At 39.9% G+C, this 25,675-nt stretch overlaps 1 protein-coding gene across 1 annotated transcript in view; it reads left to right on the plus strand.

Moving 5' to 3' along the window:
- Window positions 1-25,675, plus strand: part of CDH8 (cadherin 8) — a 221,297-nt gene that overhangs the window by 191,409 nt on the left and 4,213 nt on the right. The window contains exons 11-12 of the mRNA XM_081921769.1: window positions 3,690-3,807; window positions 24,796-25,047. Coding sequence (XP_081777895.1) covers window positions 3,690-3,807; window positions 24,796-25,047 — 370 coding nt within the window. The remainder of the gene's footprint in view (window positions 1-3,689; window positions 3,808-24,795; window positions 25,048-25,675) is intronic.

Genomic DNA, 25,675 nt, shown 5'->3' on the forward strand with positions numbered 1-25,675 from the left:
TAAGTTAAATTGAGTTTGAATCACCTTAGGGGACTTGATTACATCTCAACCTCTTAGAAAACCTTATTTGCAGTCTGTAAATATACTGAGTGAACCATCTAATGCAGTTCATTCCTCCACGTGTTCTATTTTGGTTCCTGATATAATTGAGAGTGGCAACCACGACTGCCGGTGACGTGACAGAATGCATTAAAAACTGTTGATGTATAACACTGCCAAATGAATTCTTCTTGCTTTTATTCTGAACGAATAATAGCAGAATGCTAATCTCAGATCCACTGGAAAAGCATGTCACTTTCTGATTTGCATTCTTTACACAAATCTGCAAATTTTAAAAAGGGCTGCTCCCCACCCTTTTCTGCTTTTCTACCGGCTCACACCAGACAAATTTACTTAGTTTTACTTATTCATATAAAAATTGACTGTAGTAAAACCTCTAAGCACTTTACAAAAAATAAAAATCATAAAAATACAGTTAAAACAGTTAAAACATTTAAAGAGAATTTAAATTAACAGTAAATAAATAAATATTGTCCAGTAGCACCTTATAGGCCAACTAAGTTTGTTCTGGTATAAGCTTTCATGTACATGCACACTTCTTCAGATACCTTCTTCAGATGCATGCATACAAAAGCTTATTCCTAAACAAGCTTAGTTGGTCTATAAGGTGCTACTGGATAATTTTTTATTATTTATTTATTTTTATTTCGACTGCATCAGGCCAACATGGCTACCTACCTGAAAGTAAAAAAGAAAAGAAAAAGATTTTTCAACACTGAAAAATCTAACACTGTTTCTGAATAGGCTTGCCTGATCAAAAATGTTTTAAGCACATCGCAAAAAGAATACAATGTAGGTGCATTCCTGACATGAATTGGCAAGGAGTTCCAAAGTGTAGATGCTGCCACACTAAAAGAACAATTTCTTATAACTGCAGGAGCATTATATGGCAACAGTAATAGTGTCTGAAGAGGTCAAGTGGGCATATGGGAGAAGCAAAAATACCCTATATATTTTTCACAGAAACTCAAGGCATCTTACAATCTACAACACACAAACCACAGTAAATCATAAAACTAGCTCTGTTTAAATAATGACAATGTGGTGCAGGGTTTTCAGAAGAGAAACTAATACAGTGGTACCTCCGGTTACATATGCTTCAGGTTACAGACTCCGCTAACCCAGAAATAGTGACTCAGGTTAAGAAGTTTGCTTAAGGATGAGAACAGAAAACATGTTCTGGCGGCGCGGCAGCAGCAGGAGGCCCCATTAGCTAAAGTGGTGCTTCAGGTTAAGAACAGTTTCATGTTAAGAATGTACCTCCAGAATGAATTAAGTACTTAACCCGAGGTACCACCACTGTACTGCCGACTTCGATCCAGACTCTTTTTCTTCATTATATGAAAAGATCAAGGCAATGTACAACAATGTGAAAGAACAAGAATGTGATGACTGTTTCTTAAATGTTATTCTTCAGAGCATCACCTCACCACCACCAAGGCACACTTTTTTCTTATGCAGATTGTTCTGGCAATTCACAGTGCTGCATATACTGAAAGCAATAAATTGTGGAAAACATTATAATGACAGGTCAATCACGAATGCCCCCCTCCCTTTCATTCTCTTGTGCTGTAATCTCATTGCTGGAAAGTGCCAAGGAGTTACTATAATAATGGTCATTCATTAAGCAGTCATTCAGCACACAGAGAAAGAGATAAATATGACTTACCTTTAGCACAGTAAAAAAAAAAGAAGAAGAAGAAGAGGAAGAAGAAGAAGAAGAAGAAGAAGAAGAAGAAGAAGAAGAAGAAGAAGAAGAAGAAGAAGAAGAAGAACAGGGCACCAAAAAGGTCTTGGGCCTTTGCCAGAGCCCACATAGCAGGAACATTTGCAGTTGCCTGCATGACATCATATTTGTATATGTGGTAAAATGCTTCACTGTATGCATTGCATGTGCATAAAGGTGAGGTGAAGGTTGCTATGGGAACCTGAAGTCTTAATTTCTTGACTTGAGTATCTGAAACAACAAACTTGGCACGCACACACCCAACACTATTTCATATGACATCCCACATAACGTGGAGGAAAGCAGCCGTGTTGAAGAGAGTTAGTAAAAGAAAAAGCAAATGTGAAGATGAGTGAGAATTGCAACGTCTCGTGTAAGTTTGGTGGAAGATTTTAATGGAAGCTTATAACAGAGATTCGGGAGATTCAAGCATTACATTTAATAAGACTCCGTCTACACAGTTACTCAGCCTAATCTTGCTTTAATCTTAGGAAGATTAAGTTGGGGAAGATGGCATGATAGAGGTTTTGTAAAATTGTGCATGCTACAGAGCAAGTAAAAGATACATTTCTCCCTCCCTCATAATACAACAAACGGAGCCCTTCCGTTAAATCGGCCGACAGTAGAATCGGGACAGACACACAAAAAGTACTTCTTCAGGCAAACACAAGATGTGGTGAAGCTGGAAGTGGGCATGAAAGAGAAAGTTTTAAGCAAGCGTCTAAGGCATAGCACCATAGATCAGTGGAGGCTGGTTCATTATGCCAATGGGACGCTGTCCCACTAACCTCAGTCTGCCCTGAAGACAGCCTCCACCTGCCTGCATCAAATGTCTCTTATTAAAGATGCAGGCTATGTTTTCCCAAAATCCTCTGAATTGTTGTCAGATAGTTTCCAGATTAATTTTCAGACTGAGATGTGATGAGCATTTGAAAGTTGGTGGGTGGCTAGGTAGGTAGATAACACTGGAGCCAAAATGTCATGGAATGCAAGCAGTTATAGCCTTTGGCATTTCTATGCAAGGACAAAACAATATATGAAATAAGCTGAGAAATTATTCACAACAGCAGTAATTGGTGAGAACACAATCTTCCTACCTTCGCTGTGCTAATTTAACACCTGTCAAAGGACACAACGTTAATAAACAGTGAAGCTAATAGCAACTACTCATCCAACACACTCACTGCTGCGGAATTGCTGAACAGGGAACACCTGGAGCGTCTTAGCGATTAATGCGGGGCACAACACAGCTCAAGTTACACACTTTTAGGCTGCAGGCTCCATCATACTTGCTCCAAATTGAGGCCCATTGAAACCAATGGGAATTACTATGATGCAAAAAAATGGTTAGCACAGGGCTGTTATGGTTGACTGAATTTTGCAGGAAGTGAATTATATGCTTACCCCCTCCCCCTACCCGAAATCAAGAGAATTTAAAAAGTGCTTAGCTTTGGCAATGATCTCTTGCTAACATCTGCTGAAAAAGCTGCTGTAAGAAGGTACAGGAGCAAAGGCTTGTAAAGTTGGCAATCCTAGATAAGTCTAGTTTTATCATGGGTTGGATCCAGACTAATTATTTTAGCTGGATTTAATTCTCATTGAAATTAATGGGGCAAGTTAGTCATTACTTGTGCCATTGATTTCAGTGGGAACTATGTCCAACAAACTTAGTTCACATCCCCCTCAATTAATTTACTCGGAAGTGACTGATTTAAACTTACAAAACAATCCTATAAATATTTACTCAGAAATAAGTCTCCTTGAGTTTAATAGGGCTCACTTCCAGGTAATTGGATGTAGGATTGCAGCCATAACTTTCCCCCCTTTCTATGTGCAGTTTAGTCAAGCCTGTGAACTGATTTTGATTTAGATAAAACATTTTGTTTTCTTTATCCTCTTGTAGGTCATTCATACGATGAGAGCCATTGACAAAGATGATCCTAAAAATGGACACTATTTTGTTTACAACCTTCCACAGGAAATGGTGAACAATCCAAATTTCACAATTGAGAAAAATCAAGGTAAATATATATAATGCATAAATATAACACAATAGAGTATCATGTGCCCTGTTTTGTTTCTTTCTGCTTGCTTTGTTTTGTTTATTTTGCAAATGTCTCTTTCTCTTCACAAATGAGAATTTGGCTTCAGTCTTTTTCAAAATGTCTGGGACTGGTGCTGAAAGTCACAACTTGGGTTAGAATGATTTTAAGATATGGTAGTCACCAAGGAATTTAAACCTTCCTAGGACAGATTTATTTTCTAATTGGATTGTGGCTAATTCTGAAGTGCTGGAAATATCTAGTGTATTGATTTTTTTGTTAACATCATGTAGGGATCAGCATATTTCCCCTGTTCTGTTCCTTCTCTGTTCTGTTGGTTAGGTCTGTTCTCCATTCCACTCCTCTTGAATTTTTATGTTACAAGGACATTTTTAAAAAATGCATAGAGGAGGTCACTGTTTGTGTATTTGGAATGTATCACAAAGACGTCTATGTATATATACAACAGCATATGCAGTGCTATTTTTTCTAGGAAAAGAGGTGCCAGAACTCACCAGGAACACCTCCCTTGTTTTCTTATAATGGCAATGGCATCCACCTGAAAGGTGCTGGAACTGAATTCTGGTGAATTCCTGCTGGAAAAAATCCCTGAACATATGTAGAGGTCTTTTATATTCTGAGCGATAGTGGAAAAGGAAGAAACACATAGGTGTACATAGCCATTTTCTTTCTTCATTGAATAAGTAGTTTTATAGAAGCTACTGTTGAGCTTTCACTCTAAAGTGGAAGGAGTAGAAATTTGTGATTAGGTTTGACATATAACAGCTTGACATTTGGGCATCTAGATGTAAATAAGGAATGGAATAACAATGAAAAATTATGTACTATGTTATGATATTGAAATTGTGTGCTTATTAATTCAAAGTGATGCTTTTAATGTATAAAGTCTTGTGCAGTTCAGGATTCAAATACCTCTAGGACCACCTCTCCCCACATGAACTGACCTGGACCCTGTGATCATTGTCTGAGGTCCTTCTCCTTGTGCTTCCTCCACAGGAGGCCTGGAAGGTGGCAATATGAACATAGCCCTTTCAAGCAGTAGCTCCCTGCCCATGGGATGCTCTTCCCAGGGAGACACACTTGGCTTTTCCCTTTCCCTTACCCTTTTCCCTTTACCACATATATTCCCAATCAACCACTTCAGTCAATGGAACTGACACAGTTACAGGTACTACACAATACCTGTTCCGCATCTGTAAGAACTTGACATTTTAGTGTGGCAGCACCTACAGTTTAGAACTCCCTGTCAATTGATATCAGAAAAGTGCCTTCAATGTATTCTTTTCAGTGCCTGCTGAAAACATTTTTGATTGGACAAGGCTACCCAAATTTTCAGAAAGCTGATGCAAGATTTAATCTGCTTTCAATGTATCGTTATTTTAACTTTATAAAAGTCTTAAATTATTGTTGTTCATTCTTCTTATTGATAATTTCATTGTTTTATCTTTTTTTGTAAACCAATTTGAGGCTCTTAACAACCAAGGAGATTGTAAATTTTATGAACTAAATAAACAGACCCATTGAAATTAATAGACATGACTAACTTAGGTCCCTTAGGTGGGTTTACTCTGAATATGACTAACATTGAGTAACATTGAGTCAAAGGACTCAGTGACTCCTCAAATAGAAACCTATCTTGATGCAAAGCCAGCTTGAGTAAAGGAGAATTAGTATCAAGCATGTACTAAAAAAGGGAGGGGGGCAATAAAGTTGTTAGGTCAGCAAAGTTTGAAGGACAACTTACCTTAGCATTGCCATTTGAAAAGGAAGGGCACACTTTAATCCTGTCACACTCTAGAATTGTCATTTCATTCGCACCGTGGAAGGAAGGAGACAAATTTGGATCCCTTTTCTACTGTCATTGAGTTATAAAATTTACCCTGGCCTCATTTCCTGGCACACAGATTTACTTGAAGGTCAGGCAGCAAGTGAACAGTAAACAGTCTTGAAAGATAATTTTCTGAATGTGTGGATTGTCACATTAGGGACTGCTCTTCATTGGTTTGATTGATACAGTCGCCGGCTGCACTTAAGTCCCTTAAGCAGTGCATATCCATGGATGGCTCGTGTGTTGCATGTGTGCTGATGTGCAGCTGACTTGCTGAATCTTCACTCTGCCTCCGAAGCACCATTTCAGATTTCACTGGATTGGGGGTGGAGGATGGAGAGAGGAAAGCAGGGAGGGCAAAAAGGTTTTATGAGACAAGATTCTCAGTCAATGTTTTCAGTCAAGGTCTGATCTTTTATTTATTTGTTCAAAATTATTACGTTGTGTCCAACTAAGCCCTACTCAGAGTAAATCTATGGAAATTAAAGCACTTAAGTTGCCCATGTCCATTAATTTCAGCGGATCTACATTGAGTGGGACTAGCCTTGGCAAAAAACCTGCATTTATTTTTTAAATGGAAGAACGTGGACTAATATGGGGCAAAGCTAAAGATTTTGCCAGCAAAATGTCCCAGTCTTGTACCATCAGGACGTGTCTTCCCCACCCCTTCATAATCAGGGGAGCAACATTTTTGTTTTGAAAGGCAACATTTTATCACCAGTCCTCACATATTTAAGGGTGAATCAAATGCTCCAGTACAGAATGGGAAACACCTTGGCTTAATAGCAGGGGCTGTAGTTTATCACAAGAAGGTGAGACAGCTGTTTGATGCAGCTGCAAAATTGGCTAAGGCAACTTGCAGTTGGGTGTTGTGGTTAGAATGTCGCCCTAGAACCAGGCAGACCAGGGTTCAAATTCCCCCCCTTGGCCAAGATGCTCACTGGGTGACCTTGGGCCAGTAACTTCCTCTCAGTCTAACCTACCCCCACAGGCTTGCTGTGAGGATAAAATGGGGAGGAGGAAAACTATGTATGCCACCTTGAGCTCCTTGGAGGAAAGCTGGGATACAAATATAAATGCAATAAATAAAACCAAAACAAACAAATTCTAGAACCATTGTTTTTTAAAAAATGCATGAAGTAATAGCTCTATCCCCCTCACCCACCTACCACTAGTCAGACCTCATCTGGAGGAATGGGACCAGTTTCCTGCATGTAAAGACATAGACATACTGGAATAGGTTCAGAGGAGGGAAATATAGATGGTCACGGGTATGGAAAACAAGGCATATAAGGAAAAGTTCAAGGAAATGGACATGGTTAATCTGGGGAAGAGAGGGTTTTATATGGGGTAGGGGGGCAGGGAGGTGGCAGTGACATGAAACCAGTCTTCAAATACCTGCAGGATTCTCTGAATCCCTGTAGGCAAGACACCAGCTAATTTGAAGACTGGGAGAAATCATGTGATGGTAAGAGCAATCTTCAGTCAATGTGTTGTTGAATGACAACTCCTATTGTCCCTGAGCTTTAATCATGCTGACTGAGGCTGATGCGAGTCAAACAACATCTGCAATAGCCACATTGGCTATTGCTGGCCTCTTCCTTGATGGAGACCTTCATATACATACCAGGCAGTAATCTGTTGCTGATACTCTAGATTTCAAGAATCAAAAAGTATCAATATCTGTTCCACCTTCTATGATACTTTGAATCATAAAATATTGTTGACCATATTAATTCTGCTCAGTTAGTTACTTCTACTCAAAGTAGACCCATTGATGTTAAAGGACATGATTAACTTTGATTCATTAATTTCAGTGGGTTCTGCTCTGAGTTGAATTTAGTTGGATGCAACCCTACATTCTACATTATACTGCAATCAGTGGAATTTAACTTCCATGTAAGTGTCTAGAAACAGCAAGCTAGTGTAACAGAACATGCAAGTCATTTGAATTTCTCTTTGAGCTTTGTGAGCAGTCCATACCACTTATTAACCTTCCCCCTCCAATCCCAACCAAAGTTGTTTGCAGAATGGCACAGGAACACAGACCTCTCTAATTGTTTATATCCTCCAACAAATATGTGCAATGCTATTTTTGTGTGACTAATTGTACTGCATTAAGGAAGTAACCTTTTTTTCTGGAAGAGCAATGTCAAAGCCTGCTTTCAGAATGGTATGCTGTCCTTTTCTTAATCATCATTATGTTTCTAATGGGTTTTGATGCACACATATTGAAGGATACCCTTGTCCGTAAAACAGCTCCCTGCTTCCTGGGTTATAATTTCTATTTCACTTCAAATTAATGTTGAATGATTTTTTGATTATTATTTTTAAGAACACTAACTACCTTATTGTAGAACACACACACACACACACACACACACACACACACATTTTATTTTAACATCTGTGGAGCCTGTGGCCCTGCAGGAATTCATCCCTGATGTCTAGGGTGTGGGTATGGTTGTGGGTGGCTGGGTGTTCACATGCATGCACGTTCTATGAGCTAGTCTGATTTTGACCTCTGGGGTCTTATGTGGCTCAGGACCGCCTCTTTCAATATGAACCAACCTGGACTCTGCAATCTTCATCTGAGGCTATTCTTAGTGTGCCTCCTCCATGGGAAGTCTAGAGGATGGCAACATGAAAATAAGCCTTCTCTGTGGCAGCTGTGCATTTCTGGAATGCTCTATCCCAACGTGCCTGGCACTGTCATTGCACCAGGCAAAAACATGTTTTTTTTCCCATCAGGCACTTGTCTTTTAATTATTTGTGACATTTTTGCATGTGCAGGATGCTTTAACTTTGGTATCCTTTTTTTAAAAAAACCCACCAACAATCTTTTGGATTGTTTTTCTTTAATGCTGGTTTTAATGCATTTACATGTTTCTTTTTTTCTTAAAACATTGTAAATTCTTTTGAGCTGTCATATGAAAAATACAACAACAAGAAATGATGATGATGATGATGATGATGTGCCAAGAAAAGGTTGCAGTATACTCCTGCATACCCATCCTTCAGCATCAGCAAATTAAAAACAGTTAAATTATAGTCACAGGAATAGAATGGCTCCTGAAAACACATTTCAGGTGTCAAAGGCCAGGGTACAGAAGTGCATTTTCAGTTCTATTTTATACATTTTATGTACATTTTTATCTAATATATGCATTTGTGTTTGCATTTTTTAGTTTGAGATCTTCATCACAAACTTGTAAGTGTGCATAATGAAGGACGTTGCATATTGTTTTGAGTAGTGTGAATTTTCTAAGTTTGCAGTGAACTAAATTTCTTATAAGGCTTGCATTTCCTGGGTAAAGTGAATGCTCCTGAATTTCTAAGGGATTTCATTGACTGCTCTGCTTTTTTACCTAGGTAAGAGAGTTGGGTGACCACAATTTTGTGAGTAAGAATGAATTTTAGGTTCAATTATCTTCCTTATCATACTAACAGAATCTTGGCAGGGATCCCCAACCTTGTGCTGAATATTCTCATAAAGGAGAGGAAATATGCAGAATTGCCATTTCAATTTCCATTCCACTTATGTGTCCATAAGGCATCAAATTAGACACAAACTACAGTGGCTTTTGAGACAAACAGCTTATCGGGTGGTAGAATGGTTCTTGGACTGTACCAATTTCGACATAGCAGGTGTCACATGGGTAGAGGTTTTCAAGCACTATGTCATTTTAGGCTGAGTGACTGGATGCTTCCTACTGAAAGACTATTCATGCACACAGAAATTAGGTTAGCAGAGAGGCTAGGTTAAGTGTTTGCTATGTAGGGAGCTTTATTTATATGAGGGAGTTTTCAAATATTCAGTCCCTTTCCCACCCACTGTCTGAAGTGGATAGAAATAGTTTTATCTTGTGATACACAGTTTGTCAAAAGAGCCTCTTATTTCACCATAGGTAGAATAAGACCAATCAGCAGTTATTTGAATGAATTATAGGCACTGTAAATGCAAGCCTTCCCACAGATTCAAGCGCCAGGAACCCCAGGTGTATGAAATTGCTTTATAAGAAAATAGACCATTGGCACATCTGGTCCAGTATTATCTACTCTGACTGGCAGTGGCTCTCCAGGGTTTAAGGTTTGCCATTACATGCTGCCTGGTCCTTTTAAATGTAGAGGACAAGGATTAAAGCTGGGACCTCCTGCATGCAGAGAATATGCTTTGTCAGTGAGCTGCAAAAGAGTTTGGCCAGCTGCTGGTTTGAAGGGCCCCTTGGCAAGGCATTCTTTGGTGAGGCCCCTTCGCCACTGGCCTTAACTGCTGACAGTAGCAAAATGCAGCAGAGTTGACATTTTAATTTCCACAAATACTCTGGAGTACAGTGGTACCTCAGGTTAACTACTTAATTCGTTCCGGAGGTCCGTACTTAACCTGAAACTGTACTTAACCTGAAGCACCACTTTAGCTAATGGGGCCTCCTGCTGCTGCTGCTGCGCCGCCGGAGCACAATTTCTGTTCTCATCCTGAAGCAAAGTTCTTAACCTGAAGCACTATTTCTGGGTTAGCGGAGTCTGTAACCTGAAGTGTATGTAACCTGAAGCATATGTAACCTGAGGTACCACTGTAATGCTACATTGGGGGCATTGTGAGGAATTAAAGTTGTATCTCGACTTAGCAGCTGGACAGAGAAAATAAAACAATATTGAGCTTTGCCAGGGTGTTTGGCCCTGAGAACTGTCCAGTGATGCCAGGTGCTGATGCCAGTCCTGGCCAGTGGTGAGAGGAGTTAAGTAGCATTGATATGTATGTGGGGTGTGAAGAATCATTCGTTTCACCTGCTTTTTGAAATACATTGCGTTTGAAATACATTTTAGAACAGGGTAGAAAGCCCTTTCCAGCCAGAGGGCTGCAACCTTGTGGGGGCCGCTTGCCAATAGTGGGCAGGGCCAGAGGAGAAAAATGGGTGGGACAATGGAGACTATTTTTTGCCCATTGTACAGTAGGCTATATCCCAGACACACACATGTCAGGTGTTTCTTCACACACACAACTCTTCATCTAGAGAAGCAAGAGGTATGATCACAGTTCCAGATAGGCAACATCGCTTGAGGAGATGCCTGCTCCTTGTGATATTCGTAGAAATTGTTTATTCTACAACTCCTTTAAGCAGAACAGATGCCCACTTCTCAGATCAACAATTGTATGCAGACAAATCAGGCTGTGATCCGAATCTCTCTCCCCTCCCCACCTTAACTCTGTCAACAGGGCTTTTGTGATTAGTGAAGATACCATCTCTTCCACAGCCCTGCCACACATGATGAAGGAGGTAATAGTTGGAGGTGGGAGCAAGCAGTTCGGCCCTGATCAGGCCCAAAGTCATTGGGTGATGGCAGTGAGACTGGCTGAATATCCAATGGGTTTCAGGCTAGCCCCTCCCTGCCTCTAGTATGTCTTGTTTGGAGGCATTCCAACCTACCCAGTCCAAGGGGAATTTGGATTACTCATCCTATCTCTCCAAAACCACAAACCACATGCACACACCAAACCAGCATAAGATTTCGCCCTACTGTCTGTTCTGTCTAGCTAAAACCTCACTCACTCCTCTCCTGTACCCAGGATGCAGGCATCCAGCCAGACAGATCCCCCCTCCTCCGCCAAAAGCCAGAGGTAATCCATCAAGGTTTTCATTGGACTGGAAAGGCCAACCCGATGAATCAAGCTCACAAGGAAGGGGCATCTGGTAAGCTGTTTGTCCCTCTTTTAGGCATCCTTAGGCTGTTCTTCAGTAGTGCTGTTTTGGGGGTTGGGTTCTCCATTAGGTTGTGGTTGAGACTCCCCTCTAGCAATGTCCCAAGACTGCAGATTTATTTACACTTATATGCAACCTGAGCCTACAATAGAGGGGATCGCTGCATTAAGGGTCTTGTTTCTCCCATAGCCACAGCTTTGGATTCAAACAGAAATTGGCCATGGCTATCTCTCTGGATTTCCAGCTTGTTGCTTTTTGCATTCAGGTTCTAGTTCACACAACTGCCTAACCTCTCTAATCTAAAATGTTTAAAGGGAAAATATTCCACTAGACTGCCACTTCCAGTCATAAGTGAATCTCACTAAATGACAAATTAACCTCTGTATTTTATGGGAAATATTTTGCCACACCAAATTGTAAAACAAACAAACAATGACCCCAGTTTTAATATATTTAACACTATAACCCCAGTTTTAATAGATTTAAGAACACATTTTGTAATACAACATATAGTGCTATAAGCAAGTGAAGGTGTCCTATGAAATGAATATATCTTGTATATTCTTTATTCCTTTTCCTTTCTTGCATTATATATATATAGTAGCCAACCATTTCATCTGGATTTGGAGTGTTGCTGTACTGGATATTATCCAACTGTGGCTTGCTAGAGAGAATTTGAATTATTTTCTCTGTGACCTGCCCAGCTGTATTTTTCTCCTCCTTTGCTAACCATTGGGGTCTAGTACATGATGAATCAGTGGATATCCTGCAAAAAGCTTACATCTGAAGTACTGCAAAGCAGGCCTGGGCAGTGGGGGTGGGGGGGAGTACAATGTAGAGGCATTTAAATGGTTGCCTACCATTGTCCCCATGCAACTGATAAAAATCTTTGTGTACACTGTAGTTCTTTGGCAATCTATATAATCACTTATCTCTGACTTTCATGGCAGATGTGTGCTTGTTTTAGCCCTAGTGATAGAGTTGGCAACTATGTTGGGCATTCTATACAATGAAATTTTCTTGGAGAGTGTGTGTTTATACTGCAAAACAATGGCGAAGCAAAGCAAGAATCTCAAGGATACTAACTGCATGCTCTTCTAAGGAGTACTTCACACAATAATATTATGATTCGAGCATGCTTTGTTTTCAGAAGTGCTTTTTCCCCTGGAAAGGACAAACTCATTTTTATTGTTCCAGACATTCCCCCCTCCCATACTCAAGAAGGCCTTGCATTCTACTATATTCATATTTATCATATTCCTCAGAAAATAAGAGCCCACTGAATCAGATTAAAAAGTTCACCTAGGCCAGACAAATGCATCCAATAATCCCTCAATGTTGAATGCATAATACCTTCCCTTCACCTGGTGCTCCCTTATACTGCTTCTGAATCTGGAGATATTTATACTGAAAATATTTTATTTTTCTCAATCAGGCATAGGCAAACTTGGCCCTCCAGATGTTTTGGGACTACAACTCCCATCATCCCTAGCTAACAAGACCAGTGGTCAAGGATGATGGACCTATAGTCCCAAAACATCTGGAGGGCTGAGGGCCTCTGCTTGTTTTAAATCATTTCTATACCACTTCATTCATTCATTCATTCATTCATTATTTTTTAAAGCATTCCATAGGTAGGTCAAATATTCAGCTGGCAGGTTGCTCACTGGAGGAAGACGGTTTGAGCGTATTGTCCCGATCCTGGCCCAACTGCACTGGCTACCAATTTGTATCTGGGCCCAATTGAAAGTGCTGGTTTTGATCTATAAAGCCTTAAATGGCTCAGGACCACAATACCTCAAGGACCGCATCTTCCCATATGAACCAAACCAGTCCCTGAGATCATCTGCGGAGGCCCTTCTTCATGTGCCTGCTCCTCAAGAGGTCAGGAGGGTGGCAACATGAAAACGGGCCTTCTCTGCAGAGGCTCCCGGTTTATGGAATGCTCTCCCCAGGGAAGTTCGCCTGGCACCTTCAATATACACCTTTAGACCCCAGGCAAAAATGTTCCTTTTTAACCAGGCCTTTGGTTGATCTTATTGACACCCAATACCCTTTTAGAATGTGGCTTTTTTTTTGGGGGGGGGGAGTTATTGGGTTATTGTTTTTGGTTTGATTTTATATGTTGTGGTTTTGTTTGTGAACCGCCCTGAGACCTCCGGGTATAGGGCGGTGTATAAATTGAAATAATAATAATAATAATAATAATAATAATAATAATAATAATAATAATAATATCTTATTTACAGTGCTATAATTTACAGGAAAACAATATGGATTTTTTAAAAGAAAAACAGCAAGTGGATCACTCTTGCTTAACAGGGAGCAACAAGACAGTGGAGAGGTTGTCATAGTGCAAGCACAAAAGGAAGAAGTGTTAGATTGGTTCTGTATGTGTGTTTGCACAGCTCAGGCTCCCTGCTGCCTCCCAGTAAGCAAGAGGAATCCCATACCCACCAACATTCTGACCCCTGAATCTGGGACACCATGCCAGGGGTAGCAGCAACAAGGAGAAAGAGACCACTTCCTCGGTGATGGCCCAACTCTGCTAGGTCTGACCTGGGGGCAGCGGCAGTTGAGAGAAGGGGCCCTAGCAGTGGCAGTGGCAGCTGCACCTCTACTCTGCTGGGCTAAAGTGTGCAAGCTCAGCACTGCTGGGCCACAGCTCCACTCCCGTGTCAGGCCTGACCCTGGGGCGGGGGCAGCCTCTCCTCTGCTGGGCTCCAGTGTGTGAAGGAGGCAAGGACAGCCCCTGTGGGGAGATCATCCTCACAGCGGCAGTGATTCTGGCAGCTCCTGCAGTGGACAGAGCAGAGCTGCTGGAGCCTGTGCCTCACTTGGGGCTGGACTTTGGCAGTGGCAGCCATGGAGAGGTTTGGCTGGCTCATCCTCCTCCCCGATATCAGTGAGACATTCCTAGACTGAAACGGAAGCCAAAAAGGCTTCTGTGAATCTGGGATGTTCCTGTAAAATCAGGGGGTTAGAGGGTATGAACCCACCTACTAATAAGCCAGTAAGTTACTTCTGGACTTTTATATAGTGATTAGAGAAAGAGCTCTGAGGGACCTCCTAGGAAAAGGATATCCCCACCCTTCCAGCTTCTAAAGAGTTAGCAAACCCGATCACAAAAATAGTAGAACTGCAGCTATGTTGGAAGTGACCGTGTAAAATATGCTTGATTACTACTCTCTTGGACTAAAGGTCAGAGAAAAGTTTCAGAATACTTAAGAAACAATTATCTAAAGTTCAGATTTTCTGAAAGGAACAGAACTGGAAATTATACAGACAATTATCTAAAGTTCATTTTTTTTCCAACGGAGGCAGTGGAAGGTTAAAAATTACCAGCTCTTTACTGTGGTATTCCCTCCACACTCTTGTATTTAGCTGTGATGGAGTCAATATTATAAAACAGTGGGTGACTCCATTTTATGTTCTAATATGGGGAAGGGGAGATTAAGATGACAAGTCTAATGCTTGTTTTATATATTCATATTAAATTATTTTTTTGAAAAAAGTGCAGTATATTATAAGAACATTTGTTAGCATATATAGAGAATTTCATTTAGCCCACATGTTTAGGTGAAGCGACCTAATTCAAATCACCCGGGCTAATACATGCTTTATATTTTGTTTTAAATGTAGCTTCCATTTTTATGACTGGTTTTTTGGGGGGGTGGGGTGGGGGGTGATATTGTATATTACCTTGGAACGATTGTATAGAAGGTTACTAATAATAGGATCAGAATGTAAATGTCTTTCAAATTATAAATATCACTGAATTTTGTGATATAATCCCCCTGCCCTGGCAAAATGAACACACCAAAATGTGTAAAATAAATAAATACATTTATATAAATAAATAATTTAGAGATGCATACAATGAGAGAAAAGTTTTACTTTGTGATAAGATACCATTGAAGTACACACACACACACACACACACACACACAAACACACACACACATCATCACATGCACAGATGTGGTGGAATGGATTTATGAATAAAACGGCATTGGCATAGTCACAGAGCAGAAGGAGAGTGATTCCTATGTTTGCTATAGTGATGTTATCAACACAGGTTGCTTTCTGCCTTTGTGGGCAAAGATAGCATAATGGGGTGGGGAGGGAAAACTGATGGTGGAAGAATAGCCAGATGCAAAGTGTCAGCCAGGGTTGAAGGTGGGGGTGAAGTTGGAAAGAAAATAACTACACCAGCTTCTTGGGTGGTGTCTTTTCTTTCTCTTTCTGGGGACATATTAGGGAAACAGAAAGTCTTTGAATCTTGCAGATTCAGAGCCTCCCTTAATCACTTCAACACTCTCCCCCTCCCCACCACCAACTGATGGGGATGTTATGGAGTGTTTCATGGCAACTACAAGGAAGCTGCCAGGGCAGACCTTATCTGTCTGTGGACCTTTTCTCCAGAACTGAGAAGAAGATGCCTAATTCCTCTAGGATGCCCTCTCAGTGATCATAGGATTGCAACAGGAATTGCTTATTGTTATTCATAACTGAAGCTTAAGGAAAGGAATCTCAAGAAAGGAGATTCCTACTAAAAATTAAGAAGATCTTTCTAACTGCTCAGAGGTGGAATGGACTACCTCGAAAGGTGATGGACTTGCCTTCTTTAGAAGTTTTTAACCAGATCTCTCAGGGAATATTTAGCTGTTATTCCTGGATTGTAGGGGGCTGAACTAGTTGGCTTTTGGAGACCTTTCAGACTCTACAGTTCTATGATTCTAGAAAACTGAGCTAACAGTTCTCAAAGAAACTTATTTTGCTTGGATTTTGCCTCCATTCACCTTTTTGGTAAGTTGCCAGTTTACCACAAGGGGGAGGGTAGCTTACCTTTCTGTGCTCTGAATACTTTGAGAGGGGAAACATTGCTTCAGGTATCAGTGTATGACCTTTCTTACATTGTACCCTGTTTTTAATTTGTTTTAAAAGAACATTGTGAATGCCTGAGTGGCCCAGATCCAAGATACTCAACCTCCAAAGAAAAGCAGACTCTCTCTCTCTCTCTCTCTCTCTCTCTCTCTCTCTCTCTATATATATATATATATATATATATATATATATATACAGGGAAGATGTTTTGTTGTTAGTCACTTCTGATTACACAGGCATTGTCCAATAGGTCCTTCTGACACTTGCAGAATAACATTTCTTATAAGTGCTCACTATTCAGAACTCTTACTGGAGGTAATGGGGTATCACAATTTCCTGGAAATAAATAGGTTTAGTTTGTGTGCTTAAAACTATTACTTCCCCTATGAAAGATAAACTGGGTATGGGTGTGGGGGCAGCCTTTGGATTCTCTTTAGCAACTAACTGTCACCATTTGACATTTAGGTCCAATAAAACAATCTCCCAGAAAGAGGCATTGACTGTCACATCATAGCTCACTAAATCTACGTTGTGCACAGTCATGTTGGTTTGACATGTGGCATATTATGATGTAAGAGGTGTAGGATGATTGGTGAGCTGCAGTTTTAGACCTTTTATTAAAAACAACAACAACAACTTACAGATATCTAATATGAAATTTGATAGCAGCCATTCATTTGGTTTCCAGAACACACACTGCAAATTTTTGATGTTCACGGAAAGCAGATCACTTTGAATTATCCATGAATGTGTCTGCACACATACAGCTTGGTTATCGTAAATCAGCCTCAAAATATCATAAAGCTGCATAATTTATTTACCGATTATTTTAATAAGCCTTCTGGCTGAACAGAACATTTTTGTCTTTATTGTTAGGCTTATGTAAAAATCTTTCTCGTAAAAAGAATATCGTGCATGATCTGCGTGACTTTGCTTTGTTGAACCTAAAGTACTCTGCAAAACATGTACTTCTCTCTGATCTGTTTGGGTGCCTAACTTTTTGTTTCGGCTTCTGTTGTTGAAAAAAGCAGTACATCACTGAGGCACACCATAGGTTCTTCGCCTTAGTGATGCATTCACGTGGACAAACGTAAAAAGTGGACACGGTTATAGAGTGAGACTTGTGTAATAAGCTATTTGTGAGATGCAGATACAACTCAGGCAATATTAACCCTGAATCAGATTTGATTAATCTTCTTCCCCAATCCAGTACAGTGCATGCAGGGGAGGGAGTGCCGACCTGTTCACCATGCCTACATGTTGTTTCCAGCATCCCCAGGGGATGCTAATTAACCCTAATTCTAATTTATCTATGCAGATTTTGTATTCGTCAAAAAAAATTTCTAACTACTTTAAGGTTTTCTCTATAATCACGAGGTATATTAATTGTGTGAAATAAATAAAATAACGGGAATATAGTACACCTCACCATTGGGTAGAAGACAGTGACCTAACCAGGTGATCTATGTACCTGCTCATTCCATGATACAGGCAATAACTGCTGGTCAGTGTTGCCATACAATCATAGAATTGTGGAATTGGAAAGGGCCTAAGGGTCATCTAGTCCAACCCCCTGAAATGGAGGAATCCTAAGTAATGCATCCATGATAGATGGTCATCCAACCTCTGCTTAAAATTCTCCAAGGAAGGAGAGTCAACCCCCTTTCTGTTCACGTATCAAACAGCTCTTACTGTCAAAAAGCTGAGTGGGTTCCAGCACCTCTTTTTCTAGAAAAATAGCACTGATTGGGTTGATGCCTCTTCATTAACGAACATTATGGACTGCAGTACTGTTGTTCCTTAGATATCGTTGATTCTCCACTCAATGTAGTTTGACACACATGAATCAAAATAATCTGATCTCACCTTTGTTTGTATGGATGTTCTGCGGTTTTTTCCCATCAATAAAATTGAAATCATACACTGTGGCCTGTGATCCAGGAAGCCCCCAGTTCAAATCTCATTTCAGCCATTAGCTCATTCGGTGGTAGAATAACTTAGTTCCTAAGCTAAGGCCCCCCAGATATAACTATTTTCATTTCATGTTGTCTAACTTTTCCCCATGTGTAAAGAAATCTACTTCATCACAGCCCTTGAGATTTCCAGCTGCAAAGTTTCCAATTAAAAAACAACTTTCTTTATGTTCAGAATTAACAAATCCAGCACAGATAATTTATAGTACAGGCTTTAATGCCATTAATGATTTGATCTTTCTAAGAACATTTTTTAAAAATGAAAAGAAAGAGAAGGGCAGAAAAGTAGCTAGCTAGGTAGAAGGTTACACAGCAGGGAAATCTACAGATCTCTAAATATTAAAGGCAGTACTGTGAATTGAAGAAATATCAGGTACACACACAAAAGGGCACTTCAGTGTAAACTGATCCATGGACTTTAAAAGTTCTAAATTACAATTATGGTCTGATGCCAAGGCCCAGAACCATCAGGCAGAGTGAATCAATGGCTTCAAGCTGCAGATATTGGAGAACAAAAGCCACAACTCTGGGATGTCCTTCCTTAAATACCTCCCTGTCATTTCCTTTTATTGCCACATGCCGTCTTCTGCCCCCCACCCCCTAAAATCTGTTTCACTGTCTCCAGTGTGCTGGCGGATGCTCTCCCATCACCAGTCTTGAAACTCTAACCACTAGTACACTTGAATTCTTTTACATCAAATGGGTAGGCCCACCATCTTGCTCTTTGCCCTGGAAAGCAATATGCCTTGTTTCAGACCTGCTAGGGTCCCCTGTTTGCACACCTTTACTCACATGGGCTTGCTGTTTCCAAGACTGCTCTCATGCTAGTTCAAGTATGCATAAAGTATTCCACTCATATGATTCATTTTTATATCCGCTTGCATGCCACACGTTTTAAAAACCTCCCAAGGGCATGAGGTGTCATCCCTGTGATCTGTAAATGTTGGGGCAACATTTTAGTGGCTAAATCTGGAATGTGGTGGGAGCCACTGAGGAGGAAGCAAAAGCCACACAAGTAAAAGCATGTTTTAAGAGGCCTAAGGCATACTTAATTACCAAATTAGAGCTTAGAGAGGCAATTCATGAATTAATTAATTAACCTCCAGTGTAGAGGAGGAAGCTGGCGGGCAGAAGTTCTCCTTGGATTGGTTGTAAGAAGACAGACAGGTGGGAGCTAACTGAGGGCAGACTGAGGTTAGTGGGGCAGTGCTACCTTCACCCTAATAACCAGCCTGCACTGGTTTGTGATGTAATGATGTTGTTGATGTTGTTTTAAATCCATACATATGCACATGAAAGGCACGGATGGCAACTTAACTTAGAACTCATAAGAATAGATCACAAAGCAAAGTGTGATATGTTTTGTGAACCAAGGGATGGTTAAGGAAAAGCATGATAATAAAGGATCAGCAGGTTAATTGGGGAGATGAGCAGACAGCGCCCTCTCAAGCACCTGTTTCCAAGCTAATTCATGCAGTAGCCTTGGTGTCTGCTCCTGTAGGAGCTGCCTGCTGTTTTCTGAGCTTCTAAGTTGTTGGTTGTTTTTTTTAAAAAAGCTCTCTACTGGGAAACAAAAGTAAATAAGATAAAGTGATTTTATTACTAAACAGGAAGGCTGGATTGCTTGAAAGTTTCAAATTGCAGAAGTCAGAAAAGGAAGACTTCCATGGATAGCACCTTGCAACACTGAAGTAGCACTTAGTGTATGAATGTGAGAAGTGGTTATTTTCCATTCCACCACATGCAGCCCAGTTTCTGTTCCACTACTGTCTGTCTTTTGCCCAAAACAACATTCAACTCAATTTCCACTCTGGCAAAATTAAGTAAGTTGCACAATTCATTAATTATGTGTACAGTGGTACCTCTGGTTATGAACACTTCTGGTTATGAATGCTTCAGGTTACGAGTTCCACTAACCCAGAAGTAGCTGCTCCTGGTTGCAAACTTTGCCCCAGGATGCAAACAGAAATTGTGCACCTCTGGCGCGTGTGCAGTGGGAGGCCCCATTAGTAAAAGCAAAAGCTCAAGATAAGAACAGTTTCAGCTTAACAATGGACCTCCAGAACGAATTAAGTTTGTAACCAGAGGTACCACTGTATTACCTACTGATATGGAGAACTAAAGATAATAAAAATGAGAAGCAGAAAGAATCCAAACTTCACATATTTGCCCATCCCTAAATTAATCTTAATCGACTGGTTCAGTCACCTACCCTTATCTTCTGGGGCTTGATTGGGATAAGACCTATGGCCCAGGTGAAGCCCTGCAGAGAGAAAAACAGTTTGTGTGAGTTTGTGTTGACTGGCCTAAATAATACTCAGAAATTTAATAATAGTTCTCAGAATTAAATAGGCTGTAAACCAGGCAGGCTGCATGCTAAGTGAATTTGAATAGAACTCTGTCTCTTAGAGACAAGATGGATCAGAGCTTACATACATAACTACTTAGGTGAGTTAGTGGAGGGAGTACTTTACATTAGCCCCTTCAGGTTATTGTACCAATAAAAAAATACAGCTGTTGTCAACAGAAAAGAAATGAATAATGTGTCATCCCATGAGTAATTTAACTGAATTCCATAACAAAACTGAACTGTTTCTCATGTATATATCAGTTTTGCCTGGATCTTTCTTCCCATGTGGTCATTCCCTGTTTTCTTGACTTTTTAAAGTAAGATTTTATTAAGACCTTTTATAATACAATACAATAAAAAACAAACAAATCAAAACAAAAACGAAAAAGAGAAAAAGAAGAATGTAGCGTCTTCTCTGACAGTCCTCTCTCCCCCCTGGGAGCTTCTCTTTCTTCTCCATCCCTGGGAGATTTTCCCTTCCCAGCCTTTCACACCAACCAGTGCCAGATTTACGTATAAACTAAACAAATGATAGCTTAGGGCCCCACTCTATTGGGCCCCCCCAAAAAAAATTAAAGGAAAAACAACAACTGGATGTACATTTTCAAAATCTAAGATAAAAAACAAATAAAATGGCTTTAGATACCTATTAGGGCCATAAATTACTATATAGCACATATTCAACACATAAAACAGTGACCATTTGTTGTTGACAAAGGACAGCTGGACATATAAAGGGCCCTATTACCTTCAGTAGCTGAGGGCCTCATCAAACCTAAATCTGGCCCTGACACCAACCATCCATCACCTTCATCTGTATGCAAACCCATCATTAACTCTGTGTAGAGGATTAAAAACAAACAAACACAAAAAGCAGAAGAAAACAAAAGCAAAAACAAAGCAAAAAGAGGAAAGGAAAGATAAGAAAGAGATAACAAAATATTAAAGGAATAAAAAAAAGAATTAGAAAGAGAAAGAAATGAGTAAAAATATTAAAAGAAACAAACTGATAGAAAATTATCAAAGCATTCTAAAGATAACGTTTTAGGGGGGATATATAGATGAACCATGCATACTCATTACATATTTTGGAAAGAATATAAATGTCAAACACATTGGATTGATTACAATAGCAGACTTGCAAAGTGAACAACAACCTTCCTTAAACCTTGGAGAGAGTCAGTGGCATGGTATCTAAATAAAAAACACTTGGAGTATCAGTATAAAGTTCAGGAAAACATACTTCTTCAAAAAGAAAATATGGTCTAAGTTCTTCTGGTGAGGAATTAATGAAAGAAATGAAGGGGATCCAGTCATCATATTTTTCTCTGGTAATGTCACCTCTGATTACTTTGCGATTATGTTGTGATAGTTGATCTACAAGCACAGCCTTCCAAACCCTATCATAGCACTTTGTATAGTTAACAAATGATCACTTCTCCATAAGATTGTGTTTTCCATCCAGGCTGCTGTCAAGAAATGGATTGTTAATGGCTTAAAGAAAATCTATTTATTTGTTCCTTGAAAAAAAAAATGATATCATGGCTAAGCCTGGATCTTTAACCATTGTAATATTCAAAATTTTAGAATTCCTGTGGAACACACCACCCCAAAATTTGTTTATGGTTTGATCCTCCCACCCTAAGTGGATGGAATGATTCTTGCACTTTTTCATTCCAGTAATTGATAAACAAGCTCCATTTCCCTACAAACTTTTCATTTATTAATCTGCTGTCTTTTACTCATTTTGTCAGTTTTCCTTTGGAACCTTTTCCCACACCTTAAAAAAGGCATGTGTATAGAAGGTGGTTTGAAATTTTCCCCAATTTTTGATTGTTTCCCATGATTTTAAACCCTTGGTGTTTAGTTAAACTTGCTACTTCTGGTCCTAACTACTATCACTGTGAGTCACATGGGGAATCATGGGTTGGAAGAAGAAGCCTTATCATAGCAGTAATTTCTAAAGGGAAAGACTAGAACCTCACTGTTCTAGTCTTCCTCTCTTATGGGGTGGGGCAAATCTGCCCCATCGAAGTGGTGTGAGAGCGACATTTGTAATATGAAGGTAAGAGAAAAAAGAAAATGTTCTGAAAGCAATGTGAGGAGCAGCACACTGTATGCTCCAGTTCTGTAACTGTTTTTCAGTATTGTTATTGTTTAACTGGAATACGAGAGTAATGGGAGAATGGACAATAAATGGAAGTTGGGATGATTAATGAATGGAATACTTAGACAACAGAAGCTGTTTATTGGACCTTTGCCCAGAACATTATTGTTCTTTCTTTAGGAAAACCGGGATCTCTTTTAGGTCTGGTGGAATATTATTTCTATTAACTAGCTGTTGTTTTTTATTGGATAAATGAATCTGAATCAGCATAAATCCAAGCACATCCATGGTAGCAGGATTCAAAATATTTTTTTCTGAATAAGTAGTTTAAAACTTTGATGAATTGTTAAGTAAGCAAATGGGGAAAACCTTTAGGAAAACCAGGATCTGCTGTAAGTCTAGCAAAACATTATTTCGATTAACTTCCTGCTACTCTTTATTTGAAGAAATGTATCAAATGAATCCAAATCAGCATAAACCCAAGGACATCCATGGCAGCAGGATTCAAAATAGCCTTCTGAGTAAAGCAGTAAAGTACCCTGATGACTTGTTAAGTAAGCAAATAAATCAAACCTTGTTACATTTTTGAAGTGTTGCCTGGCATACACAGAACTACTAATAAGAGGAGAAGGTTGGGTGGGATGCCGGGTGCCAGTAATCTAGGGTTACCTAATGTAATAGAAAAATCTCATACATCTTGCAGGAGAGTTGAATTCAGTAATTACCTGTGCGGTTCTTAGTTATTTGATTTATTGCTAACGCACAGTGGGTGTCATTAAATAAAGCCAACATTTACCTCACTCCAGTTTCTGCAGCACTGCCTATATTTTTCCTAGTAAATGGAAGACAGGCCTCTGTAAATTCAGCAATTGTGGGAGTTAAATGGTGATCGTTTTAATGATGTCAACTGTGCCTAAGAACTGTGAAAAAGGTAACAAGCTTCACTATGCAAAAACAGAAGGAATGATTAGGCAGTCAACTGTATGTTTGCCCAATTTCCATAGTGAAAGCTGTTGCATCAAAAGGCTCTCTGAGGGTTAAACTACCATTCTCATGATTCTTTGTGCTTTAAATGTGTTTTAATAGTGTCTTAAATGCATGATTTGGTTGCGATGACAACCCAATCCTCTGCTTGATGCAGGAAATCTATAGGTAGGGTAGCCCCAGCAGATAAATGTTCACCTTTTGTTTGAAGACCGCAAGTAAGGGAACACCTGCCCTGCAAATCTCTAGAAGTAATTGGTTCCATTGTCCAAATTGCATTTACTACCATGATGTTTATCCTTACGTTCAGTTGAAACCTCCCAACTTTTATAGACACTTTTTGGCTCTTAACCCCAACTCCTAAAAATGTGCTTTATGAAAACAATATAAATTCAACAAGCTTAACAGAAGACAGTTTTAAAACAGCCATAAAAGCATAATTAAGCTCACCTAAGAGAAGCAGGTAGCCAGACCCTCTAAGGATGAGGTTCATAACCTGAGTGTCACAACTTTAAAAGTCCTGTCTTGCAACCCAATCAAGTGTACCTCAGGGCAGGAGTGGGGGTGGAAAAAAGCTTCTGTTGACAAAAACAATAGGTAGCCACAATCACATAGAAGGAGATAGTCCTTAATATATCCCAGTCAGAGGTTTCTGCATGAAAACAACCTCTCTCTTCACCCACACAAGCAAGAGACACTACCACTGTTCAAGGACCCATTTCAGCTAGACAAAATTGCTCATGGAGTGTGCGGAGACGGCTTAGTGAATGTTGTGGCCTGGGAAGAGGGGGTGTAGCCTAGAGAGAGCCTCAAGGGCCTGATAGAGGGGCTTGGAAGACTGCATTTGACCTCTGGACCTGAGGTTCCCTATCCCTGCCAATTTCCAAAGAGCTCCAAATGAGGCTAATGATGGTAAGGAGAAAAATGAAGGCAGCAATGATGGTATACCAATTTATTCACGTCACATGCCATAAACTGGCAAAACGAAGAAGCACTTTTGTAAAACTATGAAAATGAACACAAAATAAGGTAAGTAGATTTGGCTCGGTCCTCATCAAAGAAAGCCTTGCATTCTGCAGCCTTAATCTGAAATAGATTATCCCCTTCTTTTCCAGATAACACCCTTAACATTCTAACAAAACATAATGGATTCAGCCGCCAGAAGCAAGAAGTCTATTTTCTACCTATTATAATCAGCGACAGTGGGAATCCGCCAATGAGCAGCACCAGCACCCTCACTATTAAGGTCTGTGGATGCAGCAACGAGGGTATTGCCCAGTCCTGCAATGCTGAAGCTTATGTGCTGCCTATTGGCCTCAGCATGGGAGCTTTAATAGCAATTCTAGCCTGCATCATTTTGCTGCTAGGTACGTATCCATTTACTGGTCAGAAAGACTTCCATATGGGAAAGGAGGATCTTTCAGCAGTTGAGCATATGCTTTACTTGCAAAAGCTCCCATTTTCAGTTGATTGTGTCTCTAGTAGTAGACCCAGTACTGAAGACCCTGGAAAGCCATTGCCAATCATAGTAGACAATTGGAGCAGTGCTTTAAACATGAGTGAGATTCACATGTTTCTGGTTCATAAATTGCTAAACAATATAGACAATTTTTTTCTGGAAGAAAAGGATGTGGCATTGAAAGAGGTAAGTGGCTAGTAGATTCAATAGCTTAGGTCCATTATTTGAAAAAGGATACACACTTAGTAACATCGAATATTCCCAGAAGCCAAGGGTAGTCAACATGATTCACTCCAAATGTTCTTGGAGAAAACTCTCATTATCTTTGACTATTCACCATATTGACTAGGGTTGATGTGAGTTCCCGTCTAGCATCATTTGGAGTGTGCCATGTTGACTGCTCCTGCCATAGGCCAACTCTTCACAAATGGTGACCTAGTGAAATTATCAGAGTCTACGGGGTATCCATTGAGGCCTGCCAAACGGAAGATGACTCCTCTGTTTTTCCTTAGCTAGTTAGCCAGACTCGAAAGTTT

The sequence above is a fragment of the Podarcis melisellensis genome (genome assembly GCF_964234715.1).
Source record: "Podarcis melisellensis genome assembly, chromosome: 8".
NCBI lineage: Eukaryota > Metazoa > Chordata > Lepidosauria > Squamata > Lacertidae > Podarcis > Podarcis melisellensis.